This window comes from Onthophagus taurus, chromosome 7 (genome assembly GCF_036711975.1).
Source record: "Onthophagus taurus isolate NC chromosome 7, IU_Otau_3.0, whole genome shotgun sequence".
Classification (NCBI taxonomy): domain Eukaryota; kingdom Metazoa; phylum Arthropoda; class Insecta; order Coleoptera; family Scarabaeidae; genus Onthophagus; species Onthophagus taurus.
Genome location: NC_091972.1, coordinates 24,084,248 through 24,096,172, shown reverse-complemented (window position 1 = coordinate 24,096,172; position 11,925 = coordinate 24,084,248). Strand labels below are relative to the sequence as shown.

Genomic DNA, 11,925 nt, shown 5'->3' with positions numbered 1-11,925 from the left:
TTGCCGGATATCCGTTCCACCAGTATATTTTGCAATCAACATTGATCAAACTTTTTAAGAATGACACTACTTTCTTGTCGCCCTAATATTTGATTTGAAAAAAGCTATAGCTAAGAAATTATATAATCAATTCGTAAAAATAAAAAATTAATTCACCAATTCTAATGAACATATTTATTACAATCAATATCAATTACAACCAAAAAAAAAAGAGGATTATTTTTTGATAAAGGCAACAACTTAATTATTAAAACGTACAAGGCTTCTGACAATACAAATCATTTTAGATTATAAAAAATTAATAATTTTCTCTTCAAACTTTTGCAACATACTTTCTATTTTCATATCATTTAGTTTTATATTTAAGGTGAATTAGAAATATCCATATTATCCGACTTCTCCGAAGACTCCTTATCGTTTTGATTATCAGAATCTTGTGATTTTCTCTTCTCCTTCTCAGAATCAAACCCCTTTTCTTCTTCATCATAATTTCTAGGGACTTTTGAACGCGATGGAGATCTCTCTTTATCCTTCCTATCTTTCTTCTCTTTCTTCCTATCTTTATCGCGACTTCTCGATCGACTCCTCCTTCTACTTCTCTTAGGACTTGGCGTTCTTCTTCGCGTTCCTCTCGACCTTGACCTTCGCTTTTCTTTACGCGCTTTTCTATCTCTAGATCTTGAACGATATCTGCTCCGCGACCTTGACCTCTTTTTCTCAACCGGTTTTTCATCTACGCTACTCTCTCTATCGCTTCTTTTTTCCTTCGACTCTCTTCCTTCCCGCACTTTTTCCTTTTCTTTTCTTTCTGCGTCTCGATCCCTTGATCTGCGTTCTTTTGATACATCTCTCGAACGCCTTTCTTTTGAAACATCTCTTGATCTTCTTTCTTTAGATCGTTCCCTATCTCTCGATCTACCCCTGCTTTTTTCTTTAGATCTTTCCCGCGACCTTCTGTCTCTTGATTTAGACTTAGAACGATGCCGTTCGCGATCTCTCCGCGAAGAATATCTTGATTTAGATCTTGAACGTCGGGGAGATCGCGTACGAGATCGTCTAGATCGTGATCTTGACCTTCTTCTTTCGCGAGATCTAGTCCGACGGCGTCGTTCTCGAGAACGCGATCGCTTCGTCCGCGAATTTGACCTTCTCGATCGGTGACGTGAACGCGATCTTCTGGAACGAGATCGTGATCGAGAACGACGACGTCTTCCGCGCGAACGAGATCTTGATCGCCTGGAGGAGCGTTTGTCTTTAGAAAGCATGCCAATGACTGGATCCATTGCTGCAGAAATAAGGTTTTGGGCTTCTTTTGCTTGGGACATCGCCTCTTCTATTTCTCTTTGTGCAATTTCATTGCTTTTTGCTTGGGGTTTTGTTATAGGTTGTGTGGCGTGTGTTAATTTCATTATTTTGCCTTTTAATTCGGTTCCATTTAATTTTAATGCTTCTATTATGCAAGGTTGTTCGCTAAATTCTACCAACATGTGGCTTGTATTATCTGAGGATCTTGAACATGTTCGTAAATATTTCATTTCACCACATTTGCTAAAGAAATTTATAATATCATCTGTAGTAATCGTTGAGTCCATGTTATGTACTAAAATTGTACGTCGAGCTTCTTCTATTTTAACACTATCGTAAGTGGCTGGTAAAGGTGGATAAACAGGTAATCCATTTTCTAGTAATTTAGGATCTGTGGTTACTATAACTTGGTCTACTCCAATGCCACTTACTGTATTAATCACATTAGGTGGTAATTTAGGTTCACTAGGGCAAAGTCCAGGCACTATAGTACCGTTTTTTGTCATTTCTAAAGCGTAATATTCATCGGGAATCTCTCCATTTTGCACTGGAATCACAATCAACGCTCTATCAATGAAAACCGTGTTTGTCATATGCTGAGCAATTCCTACTGTTACAGGGTCTATGAACTTAATGTAACAGATCCTTGACTGAACAGGGCATGATACATCTCTTATCGTGGGGTACAAACGTATATCTTCAATTTTACCCAGATATCCAAATAAGGTTTGCATTTGATCTTTTGTGGCCTGGGGAGCTATATTTGTGACTTGCACAACACGAGTAGCCCCCACAGCCATCGTCACAGCGTTTTCTGACTCAATTTTTGATGATTTTTAATACTCACTCAGTAAGAATAAGTTTTTTCAATCGTACCGGCGAAACTTAAATGAAATGTTTGCGAAATAAACGTTTTTATGACGCTTGTAAAATGAAAGGTTACTAAAAGTGACATATGTCAAGACGTACCAATTCAAATTAGTAACCAAATTTTGGGTGTATTTACGATTAATTTACATTTTAATTAATTAATTGAATCTTCTTAAATGATAATCCGATATAAATTGAGTTTGTCTATTATTAATAAAATAATAAATAATTTATTTTAGTTCATCACGTTCGTTACCAACAATCCGCAGATAAAAGAAATGTCTAGAGTTTTTATTGTTTCTTTAATACGATTATTTAATTAGTTATATATGTTTTTTTATGCAACTAACGATTTTTTATAAATAAAATTTCGAAATGTTTAAATAAATACTTTAAAAATGAAAGAAATTTAGTAATAAATTTTATTGTCGGTAAATTAGAACTCCTCTATTGATAAACTGTCAGTAAACGTCTTTGGAAATGGAAGTGCGAAGTTTTAATAATCATTGTTCATTGAGGAGTTTTTCGTTCGAATTCACGCCCGAGGTATCCGTCCCGTCGAAAAAAACGAGGCAGTTCGATTGACAGCGATTTGGCCGCTTTATCGCCGAAAATAGTCGTCCCAGATAATCGTGCGAACAGAGTCATCTGGCGTTTCCGGTGGGCACTCAGTTCCTGCCATTGGTACACGTGAATCGTGGTCATATTTCGGAGAATACTCCAAGATCCGAGGTCGTCCAGTATGGATTCTTGGGGTAAATCATTTCTTCAGCCTCTAATCGTCCCATTTTAAGCCATCTTTTCACATTTACAGACGACGATAATTTCGAGCCCCAAGTGGTGATGCCTATTACCATTGCTTCTAACAAATGGGAAGGTGAAGATGAGGACGAGGATGTGAAGGTATGTTAAGATACCTTAAGATATTTAAAGGGTCTGTTTGGTTTTTGTGAATTTAGGATAATTGGGAAGATGAGGACGAGGAAAAAAAGGAGGAAGTTCCAGCACCAATCCAACAAAAACCCAAAAAGAAAAGTATACAGGAAAAAATAGCAGAAAAAGAGGTTAGTTTTATTATCCATATGGTACTTAAATCTCACCATTTCTTTATAATCAAAGTGATTCATTTCATTGAATCACTATCACTTATAATAATTGATAAACTAAGTAAATATTTATTTCTTAAAATTTAATAGAGGTTGAGAGCAGAAGAATTAGCACGAAAAAGAAAAGAAGAAGAAGAAGATGATGAAGATGATCTTCCTCCTGAAGAAAGATTAAGAAGGCAAAAAGAATCGGATCTGAATGCTGCATTAGAAACAACATTCGGCGGCAGCAATACTCCAACAGGAATTGATGGTATGGATCCAAAAAGCAAAGAGGAATTCCAAGAATTGGCAGATGCAATCGTAAATAAGGTGCAACCCTACACAAAAAGTGCAGAGTATCCGGTCTTTGCTGAAACCGTTGTCAGGAACATTTGTGCCACAAGTAAATCAAAAAGGAAATTAATTTATCTATTCGCTAATTTTGAATATTAATCTTTAGTGTCTTCTTTGGATATTAAAAAGATCAAAAATACAATAGACAATTTGTATATGGAGAAGCAAAAGATTGAAAAGGGTGATAAGGCTAAAAAGAGCAAGACGAAAGGCAAAGCGAAATTAAAAATGGATAATGAAAATGTAAATAATAATTTATAAAGCCTTTTCTGTGATGTATTTATTTCTTTTTTTATTTTAGCAATTTTCTGCTTACGTCGAGGACTATGATGAGTTCGACGATTTCATGTAGCAGGTGGAAAATTTTAGTTATCTTTTAAACAATTGTATTTATCTAGGTAAAATAAGGTGACATTTTTTTAAATGAAGCAAAGAAGGATAACACTTAATAATCAAGGTTTGTTCTATATTTTATTGTATAAAACGATGCTGTATAATTTGTTATAAACGTAATCATCTGAGACTTAGCTTAGAAAAATCGGCAACAGAGGAGCACTGGATTGCATACTCGTTGTCTTTTTTGGTACTGTGTCTCAATCGGATATTAATTAATGAATACGGATTACATGCAAAATAGATTATATTGAAGGAAATGTATTTGATTTTATTTTGCCATTATTACTTAACCATTATTTTCCTTTTAATGTACAGGTGGGCCAAATTGGGCAGTTTTAAAGGGAAACTCCTATTTCTATAAGATAGATAGATAGCCATTTATTGTCACCAACAAAAGACACAACTCTTATAAATTTTTTACAATTGAATGCCTCGCGCGAACAACGTAGCAAACGACAAAATGTATTAATTGAAAAAACCAAATTTTTGTTTTTAAAAATGTTTATTTATATCAAAAGTATTCTTACTGAAATGGAACACTTCGCTATGAAAAAAATTATGAAATTACCTATATTAATGAAAATATTGAGGAATCAAATGAAAAAATAAAGGAACAACGTTGCTTATTCTGGCGCTTGAAACGTTTTTTCGTACTGTTTTATATATTCCCTGCAGCAATCAGTTCTTGATAAAAACGATAAGTTTTATATCTAATTAAAAGTACTAGTATACATACAAATTATTTACAAAGAAAATATAAATAAATAAAAATGAAGAAAAACGAATCATTTATTGATTCGCAAATAGGTTTATTTATTTTAGTGACATGCCTTATTCTAGGAGCAATAATATTCGGGAATGTTCGGCGATAATCGGCCGCTGGTTCGATCTTGTTAGTAAATAAACCGCGTGTTGCGTTGGCTTCAAGTTTTGTGTTTACAACTGCTTCTATACAGGGTGTATCTGAATGACTGCAACAAACTTCAAGAGGTGATTCTTTAGAGAATTTTAAGGGTACTTTGATATATGAACCATGGGCGACTTCGGCTCCCCTAAGGAGCTACACCCCTCCAAAAATGGCGGAAAATTTTGGTTTAATTTTTTTTTTCTCAAAAACCATAAACGCTAGGAAAATGAAATTTGGGGAATATGTTTAACTCATAATAGGGCACGTTTTGACCCTATTTGTACTTTCAACCTACTCTTCTAAACTACTAAACGTAACCACCCCCGTTCAATTTATGCCTAGATTCCCGCACAGAGAGGACGTGCGGGAAACGCGTTTTCCCGCAGGAATGCTTTTTTGTTACCGCAACTAACAGGAATATTTAATGACCAAATGTGCATGTTTATAAGTTTTATACATTCGTGTGCAGATAACACAGTTTTAAAATATTTAAAAAAATCTATAAAAATCAATTTACAATCAATAAAATCAATATTGACGTTTTGAATTTCGGTTGATTTTTTCCTGTCAAAAACCCCACATGCAACTCATATCGTCACACAGGGACGTTTTATTCGATACAAAAAATATTGTACAATACTCATGCGGAAAGGATTTTTCCAGCATTCGCACGCAAATGCAGAACGAACGACCGAAGGGAGTGAGCAAACTAGCGTGCTCATGTGAAAAGCGAGCCTTTCCGCATTTGTATCGTAAATAACTATTAAAAAAAATTTACATAGGTAGATGAAAGTATCCTAAAACTTTTTTGTCTCTCTAAAATTTTTCCAAAAACCACTAATTTTTGAGAAAAAAAATAAAGCAAACACTGCCCGTTAAACAACGAGGTTGTTGATCATAAGTTGGAATGAATTTTTATTGAAAAAATCTTAGTAGGCTTTGTAATCTTTGTCAGAAATATTTTTGACGTTTAAATGTCAGTGTTTTTCTTACTATTATCATTGTTTTTCAAATAAAGTTCTATCGCATTTACGCTCGTTCACTCGACGTTTCACAATTTTAAATAAAACAATAATAATAGTAAGAAAACCACTGATATTTAAACGTCAAAACTATTTCTGACAAAGATTGCAAAGCTTACTAAGATTTTTTCATTAAAAATTCATTCCAACTTTCGATTAACAACCCTACAGCTTAACAGTTAGTTTTTGCTTAATTAATTTTTTTCTCAGAAACTATTAACTTTTCGAAGAACATCAGAGAGGCAAAAAAGTTTTAGAATATTTTCATCTATCTAAATAAAATATTTCCAATGTATTTATCACCGTCATAAGAAAAATTTAGACCAAAATTGAACGGGGATGGTTATGTTTAGTAACTTAGAAGAGTAGGTTGAAAGTACAAATAAGGTCAAAACGTGCCCTATTATGAGTTAAACATATTCCCCAAATTTCATTTTCCTAGCGTTTATGGTTTTTGAGAAAAAAAAGTTAAACCAAAATTTTCCGCCATTTTTGGAGGGGTGTAGCTCCTTAGGGGAGCCGAACTCGCCCATGGTTCATACATCAAAGTACCCTTAAAATTCACTAAAGAATCACCCCTTGAAGTTTGTTGCAGTCATTCAGATACACCTGTATATACAATTTCTTTGCAATACAACCTTTAGAAATAAACTATATAAGTGTCACGTCGTCTTCTTCATTAAAAATCTTCATTGTTGACAGAGAATCCGGTTTTTTTGAAGCATTTTTTAATCGTGGACTCGGTGATCTTTTCCCATGCTTTATGAATAAAATTGATATCGTCAAGCAATGTCACTTTAATAGAAGAATTAGCGTCTATTCCTTGCACACTTCTATAAAAGAGAATGAATTATCCCTTCGTCCTTGGCTAAAGTTTACTGCTTGTATTCGGTGGCATAAAGATCAATCAACTAACCTTATCAACTATGATCCTCGCGTTAAAGTAATACTTTTGCCCCCAAACACGACCAGTTTACTTCATTACTTATGGATCAAGGTGTTATCAAAATGTTAAAGGCGTATTATACTCGACGGCCATTTAACCGTTTCAATCAATCCATGAATCACAATCACAACTTGTCCGTCCAAGATTTTTGGAATAAATTTAATTATCTGGATGCTGTTAGAATCATAGGGGTGGGGGGGGGAATAGCTTCTTCAAAAACAATGAAGGCAGTTTGGGAAAAGCTTTGTCCGGACTTCTTTACTGATTCACCTGAAACAGTACTAGATAAACCTGTACTCGAAATAGTAGCAAGTATTGTTACTTTAGGAGTCGATAAGAGTCGTAAGTCGATTTGGAGCTTGATAGCGAAGATGTCATTGCGTGAAGCTTACCCTTGACGAGCTGATTGAAATCCATCAATAAAATGAAAATGAAGAAAATAGTGTTTTCTAGTACAACTGGGAAAAGCCCTAACCATTGCAAAATTGACAGAAGCACTTAATTCCATACAGAAGAGCGCGTAATGACAGTTAAAAAGAATATACAACAATCGATTGAATGTTATCAAGAAATTCTGAGGCAAAAGAAAAAGAATTTATGCCGCCAAACAACCATCTCCGATTTTCTAAAACCATCAAATTTAAATGGTTAAATTAAGGTACCTACACTGTGTTAATTAATTATCCTAACATACGTGACCTGTGTAATATTGGCTGTATATCTCAATATGTAGTGGTAGCTTGGATAATTTTGAATAGTAAGCAGATGTTGACAGTTGATCGAACGTCATTGTTGTGATTGTTGTACGCTTTGTAAGTTTCTGTATTTTCTTTATTATTTAACCATTTTTTTGCTGCCTTTACATTTTTCGAAACAGTTCTTTTTAGAACTATCGTTGTTTCTAGCGTATATTTGAATCGACTTTTAAAGTTAATGAATTGTCGCCATCGGTTTTAGGAACTTTCGTCGCGTTGCAATACCAATCTGTAATATTGGTTGCATACTTTGTCGGGTACGATAATTAATTAACACCACGAAGTAATATAAGGAGATAAAATGAGCGTACAGAAGTGGTGGGGGATTTGCTCCAAAATAGGGCGAACTTAATTCAGAGTTATACTTTGTGGCTCTGACGACAGCGCCCCTTGTGTTAAAACTGCAAACTAAAATGAAATATACTTTTTAGGTTATACATACTTAGTGGAGCATCATATAATTTTGGTAGTGTAGTAATAGACGGCGCTACAATATTTGGTCTATGACAGCCTCGACGTTTTTTCAAAAGATCATAGTGCTTCCATTCTTCTAAAACACTGTGACTCGTTCTTAATCGTAGAACTCCAGGTTCTTCTGCAGTAACTTGCAGCCATCGTGCCTCGGTTATTTTAAGGCTAGGATCTCTTTTAAAAAGTTTTTCAACGGAATCAAGATTTAAAAAATTAATCTGGGTCATTTTAAAAACTTCAAAGGGATTTATCCGGTGTACATTGGCCAGGAACTCCACCAGATCATCAGGCTCATACAGTTTACAGTTTTTTATTCTTCTCAACCAGAGCAAAATCCCTATCACAGGGTAAAAACTATGCCCACTCACCAAAAACTTTTGATTAACTTCAGAGAAATATGCCAAATAAGTTAAATAGGTACACAATATTACCATTTTAAAGTTATTATTCCGGCCAATGCAGCGGTCTGACCAGATTGTTAACTTCCGTTCTTGCCCTGCTTGAAGTGCAACATGCTGAATAAGGCATGACGTAATTTCAGCGGAACCGCGTTTAGCTACAGATTCATGCCATAAATACATGGTTACTTGTGAATTACCCATATGCACAGCATAATTATAATTTGAACATTGTCTTTAGTAGAAAACATCCGAGTGTGTTAAATTAGGTGTGAACAACACCTAATTTGCTGTAAATCAACACACAAAACTACAAAATCTTGATTTTGTTTTGCAGTCTCTGCATCCCTATGCAAGGTTTGATAAGCTTTTTCGGCCTTTCTGTGATGAAGTTCAGCTTCTGCAGCAATTTTATTTCGAGTTTCATCATCTTCGGTAGCAATAAGTTTAATGTAATATTTGTCACACAACTTACAGGTGTCTGATCTTGGGGTACCGAATCTTAAGTCAAAGTCTCACTTCTGGGTATTTCTCTATGTACAGTTGAAACATTTTTTGTATAGATAGAGGTCTAAATAGGTCTAAATATCTTTGAGGTCTTGAATCGACGCTGGGCTGTTGGCGTACACCTTCTCTTTTACGTGGCCCCAAAGGGAGAAGTCGCAAGGTGTTAAATCACAAGATCTCGGTGGCCAATTGTGATCACCTCTTCGAGAGATAACACGGTCCGGAAACTTTTCCCGTAAAAGATCAATGGTTTCGTTGCTTGTGTGGCACGTAGCACCGTCTTGTTGAAAGTAAACGTTGTCCACATCAATACAATCCAATTTCGCCCATAAAAAATCATTAATCATCTCTCGATAGCGCAATCCATTCACCGTAACTGTTGCTCCAGCCTCATTTTCGAAAAAGTAAGGTCCAATGACTCCGCCGGACCATAAACCGCACCAAACAGTCACACGTTGAGGATAGAGAGGCTTTTCAACAATAACTCTTGGGTTTTCCGAGCCCCAGATGCGACAATTTTGCTTGTTGACGAAGCCACCGAGGTGAAAATGGGCCTCATCACTCAAGATGATTTTTCGATGAAATTCCGGATCATTTTCATGCATTTCAACGACCCAATCAGCAAAGACACGACGTTGTTGATGATCGGACGGCTTGAGTTCTTGTGTTAACTGAAGTTTATAAGCCTTAAGACCCAAATCTTTATGCAAAATACGCTGTAATCACGTTTGTGGAATGCCTAATTCCAAAGAACGACGAGGAATGGACAAACCTGGGTTTTTTTCAACACTTTCGGCTACAGCAGCAATATTCTCGGCTGTTCTTGAGCGACGTGCACGGGTTTTATTCTTCACATCACTAACTTGTCCCAACAGCTCGAATTTTTCCACCAATTTCTGTATTGCGGTCCGACAAGGTGCTTCACGACGACCCAAAAATGTTCGAGTTTTACGAACCGTCTCTGCCAAAATTTCACCATTTTTATAGTGAAATAGAATAGAATTTTAATAATTTCAATGTGTTGTTGAAGCGTGTATCGTTCCATTTTTATTAATGGCGTACTTTCTACTTGTCAAATGTCAAAAAATGACAGCTTCAAAAGTGACATCTACCGAAATAACGGGCTATTCAAAATAACACCTCTTATTGGAAAACCCTTTATATGGTTTTGCACGAATATGACAGAATAAAGTTGTTTTTGTACCAACGAATAAAGACTTTGAATAGTTAATTTAAATTTCTCAGCATCTTATTCCTAACTTTGTTCACCAATAAAAAATGATTAGCAAGTAAAGTTTGTTTATTAAAAATACAAGAAATGTATTAATTAATGAATAATTAAATATGGACAATTTCAGGAACTAAACAGTCATAAACTGTCATCTTCTTCTACTCAACTTACTGGTTGTAAGATTAGAACAGTTCGGTATCAATGAATGAAATATTCGGTAGTATTTTCCCAGTTTTCCCCAAACATAAGATCTAGAAGTTTTTTAATATCAGCAATCTTTTCTTTTGAAATTGGGTGAGATAGAGGAAAATTAAGGATCATAAACTGGGAGCGAACTTTACATTGAAACACCGTTTGAATGGGGATATGAAGACTTATGTATCATCTTCAAAACGGACTCCAATATATTCTATATTTAAATTTATCGTTTTATTTAAAGATAATGCGGAACTTCTTAAACGGGAAACTCATTTTGCAAAATTCATGAATGAAATGACAAGTAAACTCATGTTGCTATAGTAACTAAGTAATATTTAGCGTTTTCCTCGCCTACTATAATTAAAAATTTGAATTTTAATCTTTAATATTTTAAAAATTGAAAAATAACGCTTATTTTCTGCAGAAACATCATGCGTGCGATACATCATTAGAAAGCTAAAAATGTGCTCTTTTCAGTAATATCATAATAAAGTATAGTTTGTATTTAAAAAAATACAACTTTATGTTATATCTCGAAAATTATCAGCTATGTTAAAAATTTTTCAACGGCAGTATATTCTACTCAAAGAAGTGTCTTAAGAATGTATTAATCCCATTTCCTTAATTTCAAAAATAAACGAAATATGAGCATTTTTTGAAATCACTAAAATTTGACTTTTTGGCTATAAATTAAAAACAAAAGAAGATAGAGATTTGGTCTTTACGGGATTGGATTAGTCTCGGAAAAAGAGACCGGGACATGGCACCTACTTTTTTTGTATCTCTTATAGTTTCTGAGATAGCCTATAATAACACCCAAATTTGCCCAGCCTGTACAATGTCTGGTAGAAACTTCTTCAGCAAGATGTCTTTTTTTAGGCTCCATCACATCCATACAGCCTTGCAAAAATAAATTTTGTTCATTGTAAGTTTTCTTATAAAAGTCCGTGTATAAATCTAGTTTTTCTTCCTCAGTAATATTTTTACAACCTATATATTTACATTTACACTGAAAATCCTGTAACAGAAAAAGGCAACGAGAATGGTAAAACGAAAATGATATTATGTCGGTGCATATGTACATATTAAAATCACGCAACTTTAATCAAACAAAAGTTTAGAAAAGTAACATGAATAACATTAAACGCACAAAGCACGTTGTTCCAACCAACCTGACTTGGTCCCGGTTTACCGCTCACTGGTTTTCCCCTTCGACTTATGTAAGGTTTTCCTGCATGTTTTAACATCTATCTTTTGAAATCCTTCCTGTTTGTAATGTCTATTTTTCTTCTTTTACCTTTATTAATATTATTTAACTCACTTGAACTTACGCGAATTGTTGACTGAAACGACCCCATGTCGGAATTAGCAACGTTGTTCCGCTGTTTACGTTCAGCGCTCTACATAAGTTTGGCAGAGACAAAAACATTATTTCTGCTTGAACCCTAAGATATGGGTAAGTATTAGTATAATCAAG

General features: G+C 34.7%; 2 protein-coding genes across 2 annotated transcripts; one reads left to right on the top strand and one right to left on the bottom strand.

Moving 5' to 3' along the window:
* Positions 1-151: 151 nt before the first annotated feature.
* LOC111415238 (splicing regulatory protein 54) lies at positions 152-2,269 on the bottom strand. Its single transcript, XM_071198298.1, has one exon. The coding sequence runs from the start codon at positions 2,103-2,105 to the stop codon at positions 363-365; it is 1,743 nt and encodes a 580-aa protein (XP_071054399.1). The 5' UTR covers positions 2,106-2,269; the 3' UTR covers positions 152-362.
* A 344-nt stretch (positions 2,270-2,613) lies between these two features.
* LOC111415250 (eukaryotic translation initiation factor 3 subunit j) lies at positions 2,614-4,270 on the top strand. The gene is made up of 6 exons (XM_023046830.2): positions 2,614-2,930; positions 2,990-3,078; positions 3,135-3,239; positions 3,372-3,666; positions 3,724-3,860; positions 3,919-4,270. Exons 1-6 carry the CDS (start codon positions 2,918-2,920, stop codon positions 3,967-3,969), a joined length of 690 nt encoding a protein of 229 aa, XP_022902598.1. The 5' UTR covers positions 2,614-2,917; the 3' UTR covers positions 3,970-4,270.
* The last annotated feature ends 7,655 nt before the right edge of the window (positions 4,271-11,925 follow it).

Excerpts from the sequence above, each read along its gene's own strand:
- LOC111415250 (XM_023046830.2), top strand. Across the intron at positions 3,240-3,371 it reads AAAAAATAGCAGAAAAAGAG|AGGTTGAGAGCAGAAGAATT; the intron begins GTTAGTTTTATT and ends AAAATTTAATAG. Across the intron at positions 3,667-3,723 it reads CAGGAACATTTGTGCCACAA|TGTCTTCTTTGGATATTAAA; the intron begins GTAAATCAAAAA and ends ATTAATCTTTAG.
- LOC111415238 (XM_071198298.1), bottom strand. The coding sequence starts at position 2,105 with ATGGCTGTGGGGGCTACTCGTGTTGTGCAAGTCACAAATATAGCTCCC.